This window comes from Corvus brachyrhynchos, unplaced genomic scaffold, assembly GCF_000691975.1.
Source record: "Corvus brachyrhynchos isolate BGI_N302 unplaced genomic scaffold, ASM69197v1 scaffold595, whole genome shotgun sequence".
Taxonomy (NCBI): Eukaryota; Metazoa; Chordata; class Aves; order Passeriformes; family Corvidae; genus Corvus; species Corvus brachyrhynchos.
The window spans coordinates 907,026-929,390 of NW_008238373.1; the positions used below are offsets into that span (position 1 = coordinate 907,026).

At 39.1% G+C, this 22,365-nt stretch overlaps 1 protein-coding gene and 1 long non-coding RNA gene across 2 annotated transcripts in view; one reads left to right on the top strand and one right to left on the bottom strand.

Annotated features, from left to right (window-relative positions):
• Positions 1 to 9,466, bottom strand: part of LOC108447173 — a 15,040-nt gene extending 5,574 nt beyond the window's left edge. The window contains exons 1-2 of the long non-coding RNA XR_001862583.1: positions 9,455 to 9,466; positions 6,671 to 6,677 (exon numbers count right to left, since the gene is read on the bottom strand). This is a non-coding gene — a long non-coding RNA (uncharacterized LOC108447173). The remainder of the gene's footprint in view (positions 1 to 6,670; positions 6,678 to 9,454) is intronic.
• The window catches only part of UST (uronyl 2-sulfotransferase), a 156,188-nt gene that overhangs the window by 54,608 nt on the left and 79,215 nt on the right, over positions 1 to 22,365 (top strand). Inside the window, exons 3-4 of the mRNA XM_017736401.1 lie at positions 10,963 to 11,118; positions 18,963 to 19,042. Coding sequence (XP_017591890.1) covers positions 18,963 to 19,042 — 80 coding nt within the window. The 5' untranslated portion in view covers positions 10,963 to 11,118. The remainder of the gene's footprint in view (positions 1 to 10,962; positions 11,119 to 18,962; positions 19,043 to 22,365) is intronic.

The window sequence follows — 22,365 nt, forward strand, 5'->3', positions numbered from 1 at the left end:
TCAAAGTGCAGAAGAGTGAAATGGGAGCACTTTGTGCTGAGCCTCCTCTGTTATTGCCTCTGGCTTGTCGTCTTCAACACCACAAGATCCATTTGTGACTCAAGACGTGGACTGTAATCTGTAAGGGAAAGTATTTTGGGCCTTTGAGTCATTTTAGATGACGCAGTGATTTCTGCTGAGCTCTGGTTCTGCTGGAGGAGTTCACTAGCAGCATGCTGTGCTTCTTGATGTTGTTCCTTCCAGGCAAAGAGACCATGCCATGAACTAGATTTGAATCTGTTACCTGCAGGAGCCATGATGGAACTCCGTTTGAGTTCCTGCAAGCATGCAGAGCAAGAGCACCTCAGAGATAGTTCATCGGTGAAGAGGCTGTGGGTTACAGTCCAGCAGAACTGGCCTGTTTTACAAAATTAATATCCAGTTATGGCTATAAACAACCTTTCTTTCATACTGTGACTTATAAAGTGTCTGTGCAAAGTAAGTGGAAAAGACAAGCATGCTAGAGACTTTAAAATAAAATGTGGAGTTACTGAAAGGGAGCCTAAAGTAAAGGGCAAACTGAAATGCAGCATGACAGATCTTTGACAATGGTGAAACCATGAGTTGCTGCACTAGCTGCAGCCTCATCAATAGCCAACCACAATTTTGAGAGTTAAACCTTAATGTGAAGAAAGACAAGTGCATACAGAGGAATAAATTATTCCGTCTACCACTCACCACATTCAAATCCAGTATTATTGGCTCCCAGGGTGAATTCGTGAATATTGCATTGGAAGGATAGAAGCAACCTTAAGGTAGTGAGGTTACTTAAGGGAATGCCAGTGCTGTGAAGTATTATAAAAAGTTTTAAAACCAGGCTTAGTTACTTAATATCTCTCATTTTGCAAGTATCCAATATAAACATGTGGGTTGAATGTGATAGGATTTACTACTTAAACAGAGGGTAACTGTGCCAGTGTGTTCTGAGCACATCACAGAATGTACAAAACCCTGGGCTCAGAAGGAAAAACAGCAGTTTTAAACTTTACAGTTCCAAGATACATATAACGTGATGCTGCTCTGGAGTTAAAATCAGTCCTGCACAAATTCTGCAGCTTAAGGGTTTTTTGATTACATGGTGAACCTTCCAGTGGAAAATGGGGTAATTAAACTGACACTCAAATTCTTAACCTACCTGAACTCATGCTAGTTCTCTCAAAAAATACCAGTGTCAGTGAACCATGTTCTAAGATAATTCATCTCCTTTATCTTCTTATGAGGTAGGTGCATACCAGAAAGATAATTTCCACCAAGTGATTAACTTAAAAAGTAAGAGATAAATGTACTGCTTTTTATAAGAAAGCTAATAAGGGTCTTACAGTTCTTTTTCTGTTGTAACCTGCATTTGTTCATGTAGGGTAAAGAAGAAAAAGAGCAATAGCTTTGTTCTGCACCCCTCTCTATAGTAGTGATAGTACCATATGCTTTGATTCTTCTAAATTCTATCCTCAGATGTATTAAAAAGAGATGTCTGCAAGACGTGAACAATAACTGTTCAGTTTTCCTTGGCACCAGGGAGACAAGATACAGCACTGTAGCTGATTTTGGTCCCAAAAGAGGTGAACAAACTGCAGTTAGAAACTGCAGAGGAAGGCAAGAAGAATGAAGAGGTTGAAAAGTATGCTGTGTTAAGAAAGGCCGAAAGGAAAAGTTTTGATCAACCTAGAGGCGGTAGTTGTACCCCATCCCCAAGTAATTATCTCTTTGGTAGGGTGCTTCCCTCTCACCTGCTTCATCTCTGAAGGGAACTGGAACTAAGCTGCCATCACTTAAGTACAAGTGAGTGTTGCTGAGTGATGAAAGCCAGGAGTGCCATTCCCACCTCCAGAGGCTGCCTAACATCAGTGAGTATCTGAAACTGCTGAGTGAACAGAGTATCTGCTCTCTACCAGCCTGTTTGACTTTGTATACATGTGCCAAGTTGGAATGTTGCTACGTTGCTGTAACTTCACGTGCCTGAAATAAAGCTGGTTCTGCACTCCCTGTGGTGTGGGGGGTCTTGTGCAGTACATTGGAGGCGCAGAGGTTCTGCTCTGCTGCAACTTGCTGTTGTAGAGAAGTAAATCAGGGGTAAGGTATAAGATGAGCAAACCCAAATGTGTTGACAGGATACATCCGAAACATTAAAAATTAAAACCTGGCTCTTTGACCTTTTCTTTGTGATTTTCCCGGGTTGCTATTGATATTATTGTTGTTTCTATAGCCACAGTATCCTGTAATAGGACCTGATCTGAGACTTAATGGGGATACTTTGCTGTGCTTTGAACTGAGATCTTTTTAGATTTGTAAGTGTGCAGTGCTTCTTTACAGAAAAATTACGGCAAATTTTCATTTTGGCTCTACAGATCTGTCTTGTGGGACCCTTCAGGGGCCATAGGCTTTGGCAGACACTTCATAGTAATGCTTTTCTTTAGCCTTAATAAATTTGAGGACTGCCTACAACCAAGTTTCCTTTTGCTGCTTGTGCTCCATGCTTATGTTTTTAATTTAGCTTGGTGCTTAGGGATGTTGAATCATTAGAGAACACATTTTAACCTAGTCTTCCAAATATGTCATCTGTCTAACAGATGAAATGCATTGGTTTGGGGAGGGGGAGGGGAAGGCAAGTCATCCTTTTTCAATTAAATTAGTTTCTTAATGAAAATGCAGCAGAAGAATATTCTGTTTCCTCTTCTGCCTTGTTTTCAATGCTCTGCTGCAGTTACATGGCATAGGAACTTTGAAAAGAAACAAATTTCATCCTTACCTTTTCTTGTGGTTTCTAGTGTATTTTCAGTGACCATAGAGAAGACCATGCTGTCTGGTCTGCTTTAGAGTTGGTTAATTCAAAAAGCTTATTACTGTCTAGCATCACTACACTCTACAGGTGAATGTTGATAGAACTGGACCTGTGTGGTTAAGATGGGGAAGGAGGATGCTAGCTAGTAATTTATTTTATTTACTCCCTTGTTCATTCTTCAGTCGTGTTTTCTGCTGACATAACTGTGTTAGCAAGTTCTCATTGTGATTGCTTTAAAAGTGAGCAAGTTGATACTTGTTTGGAATGAGATTTTGAGCAGCAATTCCTGAACTTAAGTTTGGAAGGCTATCTCTTAATGGCCTTTGAGTTTGTCTTTAAAGACCACGGCAGGCTTATGAAAAACCCTAGTTAAAAAGAGGTATCCAATGTATCTAAGAAGATCTCAAAGGTGATGACTGAATTATCTGATCTGTCTTCATGAAATCCACAATGTGAGAATAGATATTATCTGGAAACAGTAGAAGATGAACTAAAATTAAATGCATGGTGGGTAACAAAATTCTGGAACAAGTTGTGTAAGAAATTCTTCAGGCGGCCAGAAAGGATGTGCCTTCTAACATGCCATATGTAATCTTTGGGAACACTGGAGGAGGAGGAGGAGAGACACTGGAGAGAAATGGACTGCTGACAGCTCTCAGGTTTGTAGTTGTCTTATGAGTATCATCCTCCTCTCATGAGTCAAATGGACCATTCCTCTGACCAATTAAGCTCTTTTTTAAATTCTTATAATTCTGTCTTAGTTGGACAGGAAAAGAAAATGAAGAGGTTGGACTGGGAAGCTGTGATGCTGTATAAAGATGTGTGATGTCAGCAAATATTTAATTGTTTTCACAGTCTTACTGGTACTGTCTGTGTTGGTTGGCCTTGTTCACCTGATAAACATGGAGCACTGCCTGACTACAGGTTAGTGTCTGCTCGGAAAGGAAAAGTCATTTCTGTCACCTGCTTCTGGCCCTACTTGTGTACAAGGACACAGGTCACTTACTTGCTGAAGTTGTGAATATAATGGATTGCTTTCTGAGAACACGTCTGTCTTACATGAGACTGGGAAATTTTTGGCAAATGGGCAAAATTGTACTCGATTTGTCTCAGTAAAATTGGAATGATTTAGGCCTGTGGGTGAATCCCTACATCATTGACACTGCAAGTAATTATCCATCCTAATTTTTTTTTTCTTTTTGGTGCAAAGATTTATCTGTAGACAAAGCCCCCAGTGAAGTTGAAAGCCTGGGCTTTTGTCAGGCTATCTGTTGAATAGCTCCTTTTCTGAGACTGGCAGACCTCTCTGCGGAGGTACTTGACAGTCATTTTCTGCAATGCAAGTTCATTTGGGGTTAAAGTTGCTTTTTCTTCTTGATTTCATTCACAGTGATTCTTGACATCTTCTTTAACTGTGGAACAAAAGGAAAAAAAAAAGCCTGTGTGAACTGACAAGTAAATTGTCACATAACTTTCCAAACCCTTGGAGAGAGCTGTTATAATTATACCATGGGTTTTACTTTTTTTATGGCTATAAGTGCTAATTCATGTAACTCCAAAGTGAATTACATGTTTCAGTTGTTTATATTACCTCTGGGCTTTGATGCAGTGCTCAATAAAGTCACTCTGCAATTATTTTGAAGTTGTGTATATTGTTACATGAATATCAAGTTGCCAGAGCATCACCTCAGCAGTTAGTCTACATGAAACATACTCTTACTGTAATAAAATGTCATCCAGTTAGCATTTTGTAAATGTCCAACTGCTGTTTTCCACCTTGTTTCTGCTAATACAATAGGAGCCTTCTTTTCAAGTGCCTTCTCTGCCACCATCTCTTGTATTGTCTGAGTCTCTTGTGAGTATCATGAGGGGGAAAAGAAAGTTCCTCTCTGGAGAAGTTTTCCATTTCTTGCATTTTTAGTTTTGCCTGATACAAACTCATGTTTCTGGAAGAGGTATAATTCTTCTCTTAGGAAATAACCTTGGCATTATCTAAGTGCAGAAAGCAGATTTGCAACATCCTGAGGGAACTGGTCACATTAAACAAATATTTGCTTGTACAGCACAAGCCTGTGTACTGCATGGCTTTGTGCACTGGGCACACCTTTTGGGGCATTTGGGTGTGATAAGTGCAATGGTGACGTAAACGGACGAAACATGAGCAGGGGTTCAGGAGTGCACTCCTAAAGCCAACCACAATCAGCAGTGCTGCAGGGGAAGTTTTGGTTACCACTCATGATTGTTCTTCTGAAGCGAGCTTTGAGCTGTAGTGTTTTATCTTGAATCTTGTACGAGTGGACCTAGGTGCATTCAGCTATGTACTGAACCAAGACATTGATACACTGGTCTCCTTAAGCTGAACAAGTGTCTGAAAATAATAGCCCTTTATTTCAGGTTCCTTTATCTGCAGTATTTGCTGTGGTTTCTTTTTGGGGGTTACCATGGTTATTGTTTGTGTGCAGAACGGAGTTGTGCTACCTAGGAAGGTGAGTTTCAGAAACAAATGTTAGAACTGGCCAAACTTGGTAACTGCTGTCAGTTTTTCAAGCTGATAAAGTTCTTTGCACTTAGAATAGAGAATTTACAAAGGCTGGTTTAATTTCATTTAATTTTAAAAGAATTATAAGATTCACCCAAAGTTACTGGATAATCCAGTGGAAGATTTAATTAGAATTTGAGTGTAATCTATGCAGCAAAATTATACTTGACTGAAGTACCAATAAAGAAAAAATTTTGCTCACTATATTGCCTAGTCCAAACTGCTAGGAAAATCAAAACAGCCAATAATTATGAAGCATTTTTAAATATTTCCGTAACTCTACCAGTGCTCATTATTCACCTAATTTCTGGGATGCTAGGCAAACATATAGTGTATGTGCTCTTGCTCCTTCACTGGCACTTGGCAGCATCTACTTACCATTTCTTTTGAAGGCTTTCTCTTACTTACACAGCAAAGTATTCCAAAACTGTATGTCTGAGCAGAGGAGAAATTCCCATTCCACAAGTGAGGTGTGGATGGTGCTGCAGGGCTGTGACAAGTAGTGGTGCTAGTGTTTGTTATGCAGAGAAGTGAACCAAAAAGGGGACAATCCGGAATAGGGCTCATGTTCTTTTTCATTATGGTGTGATAATCAGCATAATGAAATGTGTTCAAATACTAACCAAACATCTCTGAAACAGCTATCAAGAATCTGTCTGTCCATATATATTTCCTTTCCACGGGACTCCTGGTTTGATATATGCGTGTTGCAGGATCCCCACTGCAACAGGGAAGGAGGATGCTAGCTAGTAATTTATTTTATTTACTCCCTTGTTCATTCTTCAGTCGTGTTTTCTGCTGACATAACTGTGTTAGCAAGTTCTCATTGTGATTGCTTTAAAAGTGAGCAAGTTGATACTTGTTTGGAATGAGATTTTGAGCAGCAATTCCTGAACTTAAGTTTGGAAGGCTATCTCTTAATGGCCTTTGAGTTTGTCTTTAAAGACCACGGCAGGCTTATGAAAAACCCTAGTTAAAAAGAGGTATCCAATGTATCTAAGAAGATCTCAAAGGTGATGACTGAATTATCTGATCTGTCTTCATGAAATCCACAATGTGAGAATAGATATTATCTGGAAACAGTAGAAGATGAACTAAAATTAAATGCATGGTGGGTAACAAAATTCTGGAACAAGTTGTGTAAGAAATTCTTCAGGCGGCCAGAAAGGATGTGCCTTCTAACATGCCATATGTAATCTTTGGGAACACTGGAGGAGGAGGAGGAGAGACACTGGAGAGAAATGGACTGCTGACAGCTCTCAGGTTTGTAGTTGTCTTATGAGTATCATCCTCCTCTCATGAGTCAAATGGACCATTCCTCTGACCAATTAAGCTCTTTTTTAAATTCTTATAATTCTGTCTTAGTTGGACAGGAAAAGAAAATGAAGAGGTTGGACTGGGAAGCTGTGATGCTGTATAAAGATGTGTGATGTCAGCAAATATTTAATTGTTTTCACAGTCTTACTGGTACTGTCTGTGTTGGTTGGCCTTGTTCACCTGATAAACATGGAGCACTGCCTGACTACAGGTTAGTGTCTGCTCGGAAAGGAAAAGTCATTTCTGTCACCTGCTTCTGGCCCTACTTGTGTACAAGGACACAGGTCACTTACTTGCTGAAGTTGTGAATATAATGGATTGCTTTCTGAGAACACGTCTGTCTTACATGAGACTGGGAAATTTTTGGCAAATGGGCAAAATTGTACTCGATTTGTCTCAGTAAAATTGGAATGATTTAGGCCTGTGGGTGAATCCCTACATCATTGACACTGCAAGTAATTATCCATCCTAATTTTTTTTTTCTTTTTGGTGCAAAGATTTATCTGTAGACAAAGCCCCCAGTGAAGTTGAAAGCCTGGGCTTTTGTCAGGCTATCTGTTGAATAGCTCCTTTTCTGAGACTGGCAGACCTCTCTGCGGAGGTACTTGACAGTCATTTTCTGTAATGCAAGTTCATTTGGGGTTAAAGTTGCTTTTTCTTCTTGATTTCATTCACAGTGATTCTTGACATCTTCTTTAACTGTGGAACAAAAGGAAAAAAAAAAGCCTGTGTGAACTGACAAGTAAATTGTCACATAACTTTCCAAACCCTTGGAGAGAGCTGTTATAATTATACCATGGGTTTTACTTTTTTTATGGCTATAAGTGCTAATTCATGTAACTCCAAAGTGAATTACATGTTTCAGTTGTTTATATTACCTCTGGGCTTTGATGCAGTGCTCAATAAAGTCACTCTGCAATTATTTTGAAGTTGTGTATATTGTTACATGAATATCAAGTTGCCAGAGCATCACCTCAGCAGTTAGTCTACATGAAACATACTCTTACTGTAATAAAATGTCATCCAGTTAGCATTTTGTAAATGTCCAACTGCTGTTTTCCACCTTGTTTCTGCTAATACAATAGGAGCCTTCTTTTCAAGTGCCTTCTCTGCCACCATCTCTTGTATTGTCTGAGTCTCTTGTGAGTATCATGAGGGGGAAAAGAAAGTTCCTCTCTGGAGAAGTTTTCCATTTCTTGCATTTTTAGTTTTGCCTGATACAAACTCATGTTTCTGGAAGAGGTATAATTCTTCTCTTAGGAAATAACCTTGGCATTATCTAAGTGCAGAAAGCAGATTTGCAACATCCTGAGGGAACTGGTCACATTAAACAAATATTTGCTTGTACAGCACAAGCCTGTGTACTGCATGGCTTTGTGCACTGGGCACACCTTTTGGGGCATTTGGGTGTGATAAGTGCAATGGTGACGTAAACGGACGAAACATGAGCAGGGGTTCAGGAGTGCACTCCTAAAGCCAACCACAATCAGCAGTGCTGCAGGGGAAGTTTTGGTTACCACTCATGATTGTTCTTCTGAAGCGAGCTTTGAGCTGTAGTGTTTTATCTTGAATCTTGTACGAGTGGACCTAGGTGCATTCAGCTATGTACTGAACCAAGACATTGATACACTGGTCTCCTTAAGCTGAACAAGTGTCTGAAAATAATAGCCCTTTATTTCAGGTTCCTTTATCTGCAGTATTTGCTGTGGTTTCTTTTTGGGGGTTACCATGGTTATTGTTTGTGTGCAGAACGGAGTTGTGCTACCTAGGAAGGTGAGTTTCAGAAACAAATGTTAGAACTGGCCAAACTTGGTAACTGCTGTCAGTTTTTCAAGCTGATAAAGTTCTTTGCACTTAGAATAGAGAATTTACAAAGGCTGGTTTAATTTCATTTAATTTTAAAAGAATTATAAGATTCACCCAAAGTTACTGGATAATCCAGTGGAAGATTTAATTAGAATTTGAGTGTAATCTATGCAGCAAAATTATACTTGACTGAAGTACCAATAAAGAAAAAATTTTGCTCACTATATTGCCTAGTCCAAACTGCTAGGAAAATCAAAACAGCCAATAATTATGAAGCATTTTTAAATATTTCCGTAACTCTACCAGTGCTCATTATTCACCTAATTTCTGGGATGCTAGGCAAACATATAGTGTATGTGCTCTTGCTCCTTCACTGGCACTTGGCAGCATCTACTTACCATTTCTTTTGAAGGCTTTCTCTTACTTACACAGCAAAGTATTCCAAAACTGTATGTCTGAGCAGAGGAGAAATTCCCATTCCACAAGTGAGGTGTGGATGGTGCTGCAGGGCTGTGACAAGTAGTGGTGCTAGTGTTTGTTATGCAGAGAAGTGAACCAAAAAGGGGACAATCCGGAATAGGGCTCATGTTCTTTTTCATTATGGTGTGATAATCAGCATAATGAAATGTGTTCAAATACTAACCTTCCAGACATCATTAACAGTAGTTTTGGGAAAGGTTAGCTACAGCTGTAGCACAGCGATGTTAAATTGATCACCTTTGGAGTTCTCTAATAATTCAGGCTCAGATTTTGCATTTCATAGGAAGCAAGGCTTCTGAAGGAAAGATTGATAAAGAAATATGGGGGCTATGTTTCTCACAGAAAACCCTATTAAAAAGTTAGAAAATAGTAAGGCTTGATGCATTGTGTGGGGTTTGTATGAGCCTTGAGATGTCCTTCTTTGCTTGCTGAATCAGCAGATGTGATGTCCTGTGACTTGGAAAGCTTAACTCAGTCTGTGATCATCCAATAACTACTCCTTCCCAAGGTAATTTGGAGAAAAATGGCCTCCACATTTATGTTGCAGTGCAGGATATCCTAAACATTGCAACCAGCAACAGTAGTAATATTCATTTGGTCATGAACACTGAGAGCAAAGTGCCAGTAAGTTCCCATCAAATATAAGAGAATACAGACTTTTTTCCTTCTTTTTTTCTTTCTAATTGGCGGTTATCTTTGAAAGTAGTCTGAAGGGTTGCCTGAGGAATCATTTGCTTCCCTGATAAAGATCTATTAGCTGTTCAAATGCAGTGAAGAAGTACTCTGCGCTGAAAAGTGCCATAAGCCTCATCTGACTGCTTTTATGTTAGAAATCCTTCTGCTGGGAGAACATGATGGCATCTACAGTAGAAGTAACTGCATGTTGAGACACGCCATCACTTTGTCCATTCCTTTTGCTGGAACCCAGGTGCTGGCCCTGTGTCAGGAAACATTTTGTGCCGTTGTCTTAATAGAAAAATTATCTTAAGTGCTGTATATGCACCACTGTGGGTGAAATTGTGAGCTTCTGACTCTGTTAGCCAATTTAAAGACTTGCAAACAGTTTCCTCTGGGAAATAAATATAGCTTATCACATGCTGCTCTATGCTATACAGCAAATACTTGTCTTGTGCAATAGTGTGATTTCAGAATGCCTTTTGCTGAAACAACCACCCATGGACATCGTCCAGGAACAAAATAAGGCTGCGTGTGTCGTACTATGAGACACTGAATTACTTCTCGCTTGTTCTGGTTTCCTGAGGAGGAGAGCAGGGTGCTCTCTAGTTAGTGTGGTCTGGGCACCATTCCCAGTGGCCAGGTTGGACGTGGCTGTTCTATTTTGTGATTTAATGAACATTACCTGTACAGAGGTGATCAGACTGTGCCAGTTGGCCTCAGGCCCCCTGTGGCCCTGTGTTGATTATTCTGCATGTAGATCCTTGGCCAGTGGCATGATTTGTTCTCTGAGTCTGTTTGAAAGATTCACGTTTATATTTGTAATTAAAAGAGTTGATTAATTTTAGCTTTGTGCAAATGGTTGTTGTTCGGTTTCTTTTGTTTCTTTTTAAGCTGAAGTTATGAAATTCAAGCATTCCTCTTGCATTATGTCAGCTTGACTTTGAGTTGCCAAACTGTAGTGGAAATTCACTCCTTTTAGTTCTTTTTACGGGAGATAGTCAACTGAAGATGAGTGTTTGCATTGAAATTACAAGCAGTAAGCTTAGGTCATTATCAACAGTTACATAGTATTTCTGGAGTAGTTGCCCATCTGTTATATGTAACTGCATCACAAGGGGGAAATCTCACCTTGCCACCTCCCTGAGCCGTGTTGTTTCTCTTCTGAAGAGCTTCTATCTTGCTAGAGGAAGTGGATGTTTCTGACCTGGGCAGGGCCCTAGAAATTCTCTGTGTCTGTTGGCTTAAGGTCGAAACGTGTGATTCAGAGGTACATGGAAACAAAAATAATGATATACTGACTTCGTGTTTTTCAATCTTTCTTTAGGTACTTCCTTTCCCCAGTCAGGTGGTCTACAACAGAGTTGGAAAGTGTGGGAGTCGAACTGTGGTTTTGCTTTTGAGAATTTTATCAGAGAAACATGGATTCAACCTGGTTACATCTGACATACATAACAAAACAAGACTGACCAAAAACGAACAGGTAAGTTACTCCTGCTCCTCTTAGATCCTGTTCTCTTATTATGTGTACAAAACTTAGAAACAAAGGCATATGTTAGCAGAAATCCTATTAAAAAGATGTATTGCTACTTTGTCCTGAGTACTCATGCAGAATTCATCATTCTCTAAGTGTCTTCAGTTAATAAGAGAAATGGGTGGCAGAGCCAAGAACAACATGATGTGGAAGCTAACCAGAAAAACCAACTTCCAGTGAGACAGCTCTTGAATTTAGTCAGCTTAGCAGTTAGACTACCAGTGAGGCAAGAAAGATTAGTACAGTGAAGTGCTAACAGCATCTGGGACATGCATTAATGTATCTGCAGGGCACAGCCATTTGTCATAGAACCAGGGTATTCAGTCCTAACTTGGGTCTTAAACAGGAGCAGGAGCAAATAATAGTCAAAAGGGTCTTTTATGATGACTTTCTTAATTCACTTCTAGTAATCAGTTGCTTCAAAAAGTTTCCCAGGGCCATGCTAACCCATGTTACTATAATATGACGTGTCCTTGATCCTATCTCAGCTTCTTGCTTATCTGTCTTTTTCATGTTTATTGCACAACCCTCACTAAGGGAAGTGAAAATACCACATAAAACCTCTTTACCCAGACACCTTTTTTTATGTTCCCTTAAAGTTGTAGAAGGATTATTTTTGCAGCTTTGTTTCTATGAAAGATCCAGCTATTTAAATTTTCTTCTCTTCAGGGTAACCATGTACCCACTGTAAGCATCACTTCTGTTAGTAGATTGATACAAGTAGTGCAGGAAAACCTCAGACTCAAAGCGCACAACTGTAGTCAGATGTTGCATAGGTCGCCAACTGCTGGTATTTTGAGCTGCTGATCAGGTAAAGGGTGCAATTGCTGCCTGTGTCACCTCTAGAAATAGCAGCCTGCAAACCACAAAAGGATGTGTGCAATGATCAAAATACGGATATGGGCCTGCCAGTGACATTGTGCTGTGATTGGGGGTCGTTTACTTGCAGCCTGTTCATGAGCACAAGTTTGTTATTTTAGATGCAGAAGTTCATTCCAGATGAAAATTTAGGAGCTGATATTGCTCCTACAGGTCTCACCTTCCTCCCCTTCGAGATGTCCATTGGGGTCCCACCTCAGCTGGCTGACCTAAGACTCCATGATAGTCAAGTTCAGCCAGAGGTGGGGACCAGCCAGCCAGGGCTGCCACTCCAGCCCAAAGGCGGCTGCTATGCGCGGTTGGGTGTGTCGCAGCAGTGACAGGCTGCAGAGGGGGACAGTGTCCCCTCACTGCCCCTTTTGTGGCCGAGGGAAGGCCTGTTCTGCGCCTGCTGCAGCGTCCCTCTGTGTATCCTACCAGCAGCACCATGCGGCCTGGGAAGGTTGCAATATGGTCCCATCAGAAAGGGATCAAACTATCCTGTGCTGCAGAGCCTGTCTGGTTAGTTTTTCTGCTGGGATATGGGATTTCTGTGGGTATGGCTGCTTTTGTGTTTTGGGCTGTTTGGGTTTTGTTGTATCTTTCATCAATTTTCATTGTTGATTGGGAGACGTCATAAAACCCAAAAGTCTGTCAGGTGTTAGTAATTGCCAGCTTTCACCACGATCATCAGCTTCTTCCTTTCGGTTCTGTTCTGTCTTTCTCTGGTAGGTGGATTTTCCTTTGTTAAAACATGATACAAGATCACTTCTTCACAGTCTTGTGCTTTAGTCCAGCATGTAGAGATTGCAGAGAGGCCCAGACTTATTTTTGATGCAACCACTACACTGACAGATAATTATCTGCATTACCTTTTGCACTCCCTAAGCAGTTAAGTTACTAGACAACAAATGTGCTGGAAGTATTGCTACAGAGCTGATGATTTACTCTATAGATTGCCCTACCATAATTTATGTTTCTTTATTTTCTTTTATGGTTTATTTCCATAGTTACAATAGTCTCATAATTTAATGAGTACTTTTTCTGAAAAGTGCCTTTGATCACCAGAAAATGTGCTTGGAGACAGTAACTATTCTGTTGTTCAGGGCATTTTTAGTTGTCTTCTCAGTTTTTAAGAGCAGAATATGAAAAAATATTTTTTTTCCACCTTTAATGTGGTCTACACAAGAGGAAGTTAAGGGAATGAATGATTTCAGGCTCCAGGCATTGGAACAAGAAAAAAGAGCTGGGCAGGGCTGTAGGCTTTCAGCATGAGCATGGGCTTCTCACTTGAGATGATATGTCTCTCTTCCTTCTGTCATTCGTCTGTCCTGTGTTTGGTTAAAGCCCTGATCCAGCCAAGACTTTTCTGTAAATATTTAGCTTTTGCAGTCTGCTGTTGTTAAATAAAGTTAAGCATGTAGGTGTTCTTAATGACTGTGGGGATTGCACATAATTGGAACCCATATTCTCATTGCCTTTTCCAGTCTCCTTCCTACTAAGAAGTTTTCCCAAATTATGTGTGTCTGCCAGCAATTAGAAGTGCAGCCTTTGAACATCTGTGGGCATAAGGGAGTGATTTCTGGAAACAGATGTATTAATATGTGCCTTGCCGTTTCCTATAATATTTTCAAGTAAATTAAATTCAGGAAATAACACATAATATTAAAGTGAATCTAATTGATGTGGCTTTAAAATGCCACACGAACTGCTGCAAAATGAAGTCTTCCCATGCCCTATGTCCCCCACTCCCATTTTATTGCATTCAGGAAAGTAAGAATGAATATGCTTATAGATACACAAATATCAGTCACATACAAGAGTAATTGGTAGTTTATCCTCAAATTGTTTACTTCTACCACCCATCATTATGGCTGTGCAGCCAACTTTATATGTAATTTCAGTTCAATGCACTAAAAATCCATCACTAATTTTTCTTAAATGCTTTTAAAGACAGAAAATTGGTCATGCCAGTTTGGGGAGGTGAATAAATTCTTGAAACCATTCCAAGCTTTTGAGAGCTGAAAATGAAGATCTAGTCTCATTCCTGGGAGTTGTGAGTTGTTTATGGAAATGAGTGCTGAGATAAAAGTGATATACCAAAATTCTTGTAGGTGCTTGTGCCTCCTGAGCCCTACATGCCTTCAGTAGAGACTGAAAGCAGTGGCAGAAGGTAAAGAGCTCACAAGGAAGAGAGATAGAGAGATTTTTTTTTTTTTGTCCTTTTCATGTCAATATTAGTGGAGATCATAGTGTGATCCAGCAGACCACGCTTGGAAAATCCCAGTTGCCTCACCATTTTGATACATTTTGACCTCAAATTCTCACTGTGAAATGCAGCATCTTAAAAAAAGTAACATTTTGGCTGTTGTCTGGGTGAGATTGTTATCTGCTTATTTCCTTTTGTTCCCAGTAGAACTTACTTGTTGCAAATCTCAAACAAAGCGGGGCCGCTCTGAGCACAGGGATTGGACTAGCCATCTCCAGAAAAGGGAAAGGTGTCCTCTCTCCAAGGCCAGAGTTGAGTTTTTGTGCAGGAACAATGCCGTGGCTAGAGAAAATCCATCCCCCACGTTTCTCCCCTCTCAGGGAGAGCTCCATCCAGCCCTCTTGGAGTCACTTCACGGTGCCATCTGCTGGAGCGTTGTTTGTAATGCAGCACCAGCCCATTACAAGTGTACATATATGTCGAGCAGTTTGTTTGATTTCTTCCATATGGCCACCTGAGATCCTACAGTGGTAGTGTAGGACTGTAGATTAAGGGAAAACCTTTCATCCTGGAGAATTGCCTCTTGGTGTTCCTTCTCAGGTGGGCTTTTTGTTTCAAAAATAGCTTGTGATTTACAGGATTGCCTCTGTGGATCTGGTCTTCTTTAAAGGGCCCCATTAAAAATCAGTGCAGAAAATGAATTAAGGAGAAAGAACTAGAAGAAAAGATAAGGCAAGGAGTCACAGTGGTAGAAAGATGTTACTCTAGAAAAGACACTGTACATTAAAATTAATTGGCATTTGAGGGGGATGAATGGAATGAGCAAATGTGTTGATCACACCACAGAGGTCTTGGCAACTGCTTGCTGTGGCTTAGCATCTCCGCAGACTCCAGCCATGCAGTGTGATGCTCCTCTTTCCTTCGGGAGCACAGCGCACCCACTGCTGTGGTTCGCTTCCACACACACTCTTCATGTTTTGCCATTTCCGTCTCTCTGGATCCTTCTTTAGCAGCATTAACTCCATGGTGCAATTTAGTTCATTTCAAGAGCAAATTAGTGTATTTTTTGGCAGTTTTTCACTGAGCTGCCTGGCTCCTGCAGGAGAGCTCTGGGCAGCAGTGAGAGAGAGAAATGGCTCTTTATGGGCCCTAATCCTAGCAGGTACATGCTCCTTTCGGACTTCTCCAGGTGTTTCTACAGCTTCTCCCTCCAGCCATGGATGTGTTCTGATTCATCTCTTCCCTAACAGAGTTTGCCAGGGTTGTTTATCTTCTGCTGCTTGTACCTCTTTATTTCTTTTCAAACTTAGGATGACATGATAATCTGTACTTGTATGTCATTCTCCTCCATCACCCATTCCATCCAAAAGTACTTGTTTTCTTCAGCCCTCATCCTCTGCTCACCGTTCCTCTCTGTGGGTCCTCTACATCTTATTTTCTTTCTTTCTAGTTTAATCTTACAGAAACAAACATACAAACAAACAAGATCTAACAATCAAAACCAGCCAACCAAACTTACTCTTCTGGGGGACACTGGAAGATTCTTCTTTTTTTTGGTTTTTTTTTCCTTTAACGTCATCTTAGAAGGAGGAAGGATGTCTTTCTGAGCAATACATTTGGATTGTTAGACTGAAATCAGTTCAGGACAGGATGATGTGAGAGGCCCATGGGAAATATGGCCACAATTTGCATGTGGCCACGAGCCATTACAGTTATTTATTTTTCCCTCCTGACATCTGTGTGTTGTTTCAGTTGAGCCTTACTTACCCTTTTGGCAGGGTTTTTAAAAGAATGGATTTTGCTTGTTTGTTCTTATGCACATTGTAGCTTTATCCACATCTGCTTACAAGTTCAGTTGATCATTAAGTGTCTAAATATGAAGGTACTCTAAGTCAAAACAAAATTCTGTTTCTGCTTTGGGGCAAGCTGTTATCATAGCTCAAGAGATTGAGTTTGGTAGCAAGAGATGAAAAAAAAAAAGCCAGGAGCCAGATGCTCTCTGTGTGCGTCTTTCCATCCCCCCTTTCCTCCTGAGGATGAAGTGCCTGTGCTTGTCCAGCAGCAGGTTCATGTGAGACTGACATCAGGTGAAATGGAGTGAGAAACGTGGCAGTGCTGTGATGTGAATCTGCCTCCTGAGCGCGAATTGCTGCAAGCCCTGAGGACAGCTGGGCCCCAAGGGAAGCTCATGTGGTGCTTTGTAACACTCACATATACCCCCAGCTAAGTTTATCTAGCAGTATTCTACTGTGGTTTTAGATTTAGTGTGATTACTTTGTATGGGTATAGTATCTTTATATCTCCGTATTTATACTCTAGTAAGGTTTTTCTCATTTATTCCAAGATGGAATTACAGTGATGACCATGGGGGCATGAATAGAGTTTCTGTACCAGATCAGTAACTTCCTTCTGCCATCTTCCTTCCTTACTTCATGCAGATAGAGCAACACCAGTAAAATGCAAAATATGACACAAAGCTTCATACTGGTCTGAGAATTTTGCTTCTCCTGTAACTTGTCTCAGCAAAAAAAAAGAAGAAAAACAAACAAAAACAACAACAACAACAGCAAATCCAATTTAGACACCTGATACATAGGCTCCAGGGTCTCCTATTGTTTGATTCTGCAAGGTGAATGAATATAAGGAGTTACCAGTTCTAAAGAAGTGTTTACATGTTGGGTTTGCTAGGAAAGCCTTTGTCTCTTCAGAGCGTGAACAAACAGTACTCAATTTATTTGTTCTAAGTATTGCAAAGCTTCCTGGGTTTTCTGATTCTGATCTGAACAAGCTTTGCTCTTCAGGTTTATAAATTTCTTGCTCAATGCATTTATATTTTACTGAAGAAGCTGTGCAAAGACCTCTTTGTGCTTGAATCAAACAGTTCAGATTCCATATAAGACTAACTAAAGACGGAAAGCTATTCCCTTCCTGACTTTTTTTTTTAATTTCTTTTTTTAAATTATTTTTTAATTGCACATCATCTCTCCATATTCTCTTGTTTCTCTTTTCCCTTTATACTGTCTTTCTTTTGGTGATCTCGTCTTACATTCCTTTTCTTTGGGTTTACAGCCTTTTTCAGAGATAATATACCTTGCTATACTTTCTCAGACCTAATATGTCGTGATGTATAAGGTCTGTACCTAATATGCCTCAATGTACTGAAACTAGTTTGACAGGAAAAAGTCCATCCTGAGAAGATGGACAAGCTGAACTGTTTGCTTCAGTGGTCATCATACATGTATGTGTATAATACCGTTGAAGACAGAGGGAAAGTAAAGAAAATACGTTAAGTGTGTGCACTTTGTTGCTCAGTCCTAGAAGTTCAATGGCTATTGCTTGTGTTGGCTGAAAGAAGAAGGCAGGGTATGTGCTCTGGGGAAAAGTGGAGAATAAAAGATGGATAAGAAGCAGTAAGATGTGACACACATTATAAAAACCATGGCAAAATATCAGTATATTGAAACTGGACAATAGAAGGGGAGAAGATTTGGCAATTGCTGTCTCTTAAATGTGGTTTGGCATTTGCTATGGCATGGGCAGAATTTTTTACCATGCTCTTTTTGCTGCTAATAACTCTACACATGCCAGTCACTTTATTTTGACCACACAACAGGCTGGATTCCATGTTTTTGCTTATTTTATCTTTGTCAACTCTAGCATTCAAGTTTTAAGAAATACATTTGTTTAATTAATGTCTCCTTAATGGTGTTTAAATTTGGTACATAAATTAATATGATTCAAACCAGAACGCGTGGTTCACAGATTTACCTCTTATTTTTCCCGGTGTGTGAATTGCTTTCTACTACCCTGTTTGTAAAATCTATAAACCTGTCATTTCAAGTGCATTTGTGTTCAGTGTCCATAACACAGCCTGCATTTGAAAACAGAACAGAAAATTGGAAAATAAATCTTAGGAAATTAATAAGAAGTAAGCAAAATTAACTGAAACATTGACTCTCTAGCATGATGCTTCACTAGACACTTCCAGTTTCTTGTAAGTCATAGCTAGAGCTCAGCTTACACAAAATAGATGATAATTTCCATTTTGTTGTTTACCTTATTCCATTTTAATGATCTGAAAATCCAAATTATTAATTTAATTTTTAAAAAATTAACATTATGTGAATGGGCCTGAACTAGAATTTAGTATCATCTTTCTAAAAGTTCCCATTTAATTTTTACTCCTTATTTGTTGTAATAGGAAAAGGAATGGCAAGTCCTGATTTTTATATTTAAACAAGCAAATCAGGGTGTCTTGGCTGTGTTGGGAGCATTTATTGTTACATGAAAATGGCCATTGGCTCAGCTCCCACTTTCTGTTACAGTTTCAGGCATTTTATGTTTTTGGCATTGGGGTGAATAGACCTAGTGTCTTCAGAGGGCAGCTGCTATTTGGAAAGCTCTTGCAGATTTAGAAAGAGTTTCAATTTTTCCTTTAGTTTATGCCTTTGCTTAAACTGATACCCAGTTCTGGAAGTATTTTGGAAGTACATAAGCTCCATGGTAGCAGAATGGTGTCTGCAGCTCAACCTTTCTTGCCTAGACATAAAGTATTCATCATGCTATCTTGAATGACAGTGTTTGGGAGGGATAGTGGGGAAGGAGGTCCTGAGTAATTCTATCAGACTTGAAAATTATATCATTATATGTTGTTTGAAAGTTTTATGTTTGTCTCAAATTGTGCATTGATGTAATGTGGAAAATTTGATTTGTTAATTCTTTTTAGATGGAATTGATTAAAAACATAAGCACTGCTGAGCAGCCCTATTTATTCACTAGACATGTTCATTTCCTCAACTTTTCAAGGTAAGGCATTTTTTTGGTCAAAAATATTTTTCTTTGATTTCGATTAATTGTAATACATAAAACATTTTCCCTCTTTTACTCATAAACCATACAATGCAGTTTTTTTTCTTCCTTCTGGCACTAGAATTCACATTCAGAAGTTGTTGCAGTTTTTACTGCATACTCATCTTTATATAGCATGATTATGTACAGTATGTTTGTGAAAAGCCAGGATGCTATTATATGCTTTTGCCTCCTTAGATGCTTGTGATTTACAGTGTTTCCAGTCAACATGAAAGAGATGCTAACTTAGGCCTTTAAACTGTACACTTGTGTTTTAAAAGTGGCAGAACACTTCTGTTAAAGTTTCATCTCTCTATAGCCACATACTAATAGGAGATTGAAAACTGAACTGAGTTCATTAATTTTGTGCCTGGAATGACTCTTCACCAATTCAAGCAATTTAATTTTGTTCTGACAAAATAGTCCCCGTTCCACAGGCTATGGAAGTATTTTTAAACCATGCAAACAGATTATGTTCTGTATCATGGGAATGCAGTTTCTTCTGGCAGATATTTAAAAGTATGCAGCAAGACTCTAGAGACTTTTATAGCACAGAATGTGAAGAAAATTGAATTTGGATGAAACTTCTAAGGAATTTTTGGAAGGACTTGAATGAGTGATTCCAGTTAGCATTTAGCCAGGATACAGAGGTTAAAGCTGATTGCAGATGGTTATTGCCCAGGCTGTGAATTTAATCTGGAAAAGATATTCAGGAGCCATGCTATCTGTGCCACCAAATTGTATTCCTTGCATTTAGATTTTTAAAAATTCTGTAGAATTACGAATGTACTGCAGATCTTTGCAAGAGCTTGCCTAAATATTCAGCATTTTGTTTACATGGTAACGTGAGTACATGGCTTCAGGCATCGGTCGACAGTGTAGTAAGAAATGATAAAATTGGGGGAGGGGCGTTCTTAGCTTTGTTTTCTCAGAAAATAAAATATTTTGAGCAACTGGAAGTTCACTTGATATAGAACTTAACTATAGGCATGATTTTTTTACATGGAAACAAGAAGAGTTAAAGAAAATTTTGATCTTCTGTGTTTTCTCTTCTGATTCCATCAGAGTTTCATTTCTAACATATTACCTTTAAAGAATAAAAATCATTAGGACTTTACACCTTTGGTAAACGTTCTCTTTTCTCTTCTAAACTGCAAGATCAAACAAGTATCCACAGCTGAGGGTCAAAGGGATGTTTTCTGATTAGACTGATTTTTCAGAGATAGTATTCAACATCAGGTATGTGAGAAAAAGATCAACAGTCTTAACCTCTTGCTCTTCCCTATAGATCCCATTTTCTATTCCATCCTTGCCACATAAGTTTCCTGTTTCTTCTGTAGTGTATACATGATGTATCTACAATGTATTTGCCTTTTTCTTACAATACCAATTTGTGAAAATACAAAACCGTTACATAAGATGTATAAAATTATTTGTAGCTTCTGTTTTGGCTCTTCCTTGCAAACCTGAAAAACACATCTTTTGTTTTATTGAGAGTATGCTTGATTTAACTAGTAGATGTAGAGTAGTGAAAAGGCGATGAGTCTTCTAAATGAGACAGCATTGAATTGCATCAACATTGCTTACTAGTGGTATAGCATTTCTTAGTGTTTTCTGATAAATTAAGTGGTTTTGGAAGTTTTAGTCCCTAGTTTCAAAATGTATTAGCAGTGTTATACCTAACAGTGAAGTAGCATGTTTTATATTTTCTCGGTTATTTAATTCTAGGGTGATTTTTTTTTAAAACTGATTTCATTAGGAAATGGATTGTCAAGTATTGCATTTACAGAAATTTCAGGATGTGATTTAAATACACATTATAAATATGACAGTATTGTGAAAGTGTTCCAGTTTTGCTTGATTTCTTTAAACTATTCATTTATAGAATCCTTCCTATCTCCAGTAGTTAGCTGGACTCAGATTGTCAATGTAATACTGTTCTTCCAGTTTGCCCCAGCTTTTCTGCCAGCTCAACATAAATGTCATGCAAAACTCCTCAGACTAAAAGAATGGGGGTCCAAAGTTAACATTTCTTAACATCACATCACATTGCTATTGATGTGAGTAGCAGCAATGACAAATCAGTTGAATTTTCTGCCTTTGTGTCCTGTATCTGCTTATAAACCTGCCAGCACTTAAAGCTCTCTGATTATTCAGAAAAGTATCACAGCATTTACTTATGATTGTTTCCAAGTGAAAACAAAAAAAGGTTATATCTTCTGTCCAGAATAAATCTTCAGTGGAAGTGAGCTAAGCCCTCAGTGGTGAGTTTGAGTACATGCATGTTTCTGAAGCACCATTAGTTTCGCTGAACAATGTTCTAAAACCTTGAAAATCTCATCCTGACCTGAATGCTTGCCAAGGCCGTTTTCCCCTCATTTTTTAACGTTTTTTAAGATTGCCTGTTGGTTCAGCTGAATAAATTAATCCATTATTACTGTCCTGCATCTTCATCTTTTTGATTCAGTACTATTTTTTCTTAATCTGAAGTAGTGCAAAGAGGCAGACAAAAAGATAAATCTTAAAAGGACACGTGAAAGCAAATCTTATGTGAATTTTCACACACGTAACTCAAATTAATTCCAGCTTCAAACAGAAGATAAAGAAAACTTTCTTGTTCTTCTTTCATGTTGGTGAATTTCTACATCACCCTTGTCATAGAAAAAGCTTTTATTCAAAGTGTTTTGCAGCTTCTGTTCCCAGTCTATCCAGTGCAGTTAGGGCTAGCTGTAGGAGATGACCCCTTGCTTCTGGAGGGCGACTACTCCATCCAGTCCATTTCGAGACTGTTTCTTTTGTTAGAAGGTGGTGCTGGTTTTTTGTGGTTTTGGGGTTTTTATTGTCTTTTTCTGATTTGAAGTTTATATGCTAAGGTTGCTGGGAAAAACATCCAAAGTGTTAATCAGCAATAAATATTAAATAATGTCTCTAAGCAGGTAAAGATTTATATGTTGATATATTTGCTGAGACTCCAGATGTTGCTGGCAGTTCCAGGCAGTACAGTGGTGAAGAAGCAGAATAACCTGCAGAGAGATAAAAGGCTATTTCAGAATAGCTGCAATTTGTTCACTGTGCTTTATCATAAATGCCTGTTGTCATCTATTTAGTCTGAGAAAAAATGAAGCAGGAAGAAGCTTCAAGTTTGTGGAAAAGCCCCACTTGATTTCTCAGTAATCTTCTGCTGAATGAACTGTAACAGTCATTGGGCAGTGACTCAAGACACTTGGTGTGTGCTCCAAGTGTCACAGATCTCAGAGAAGCGGGAAGAACATTTGCAGGGA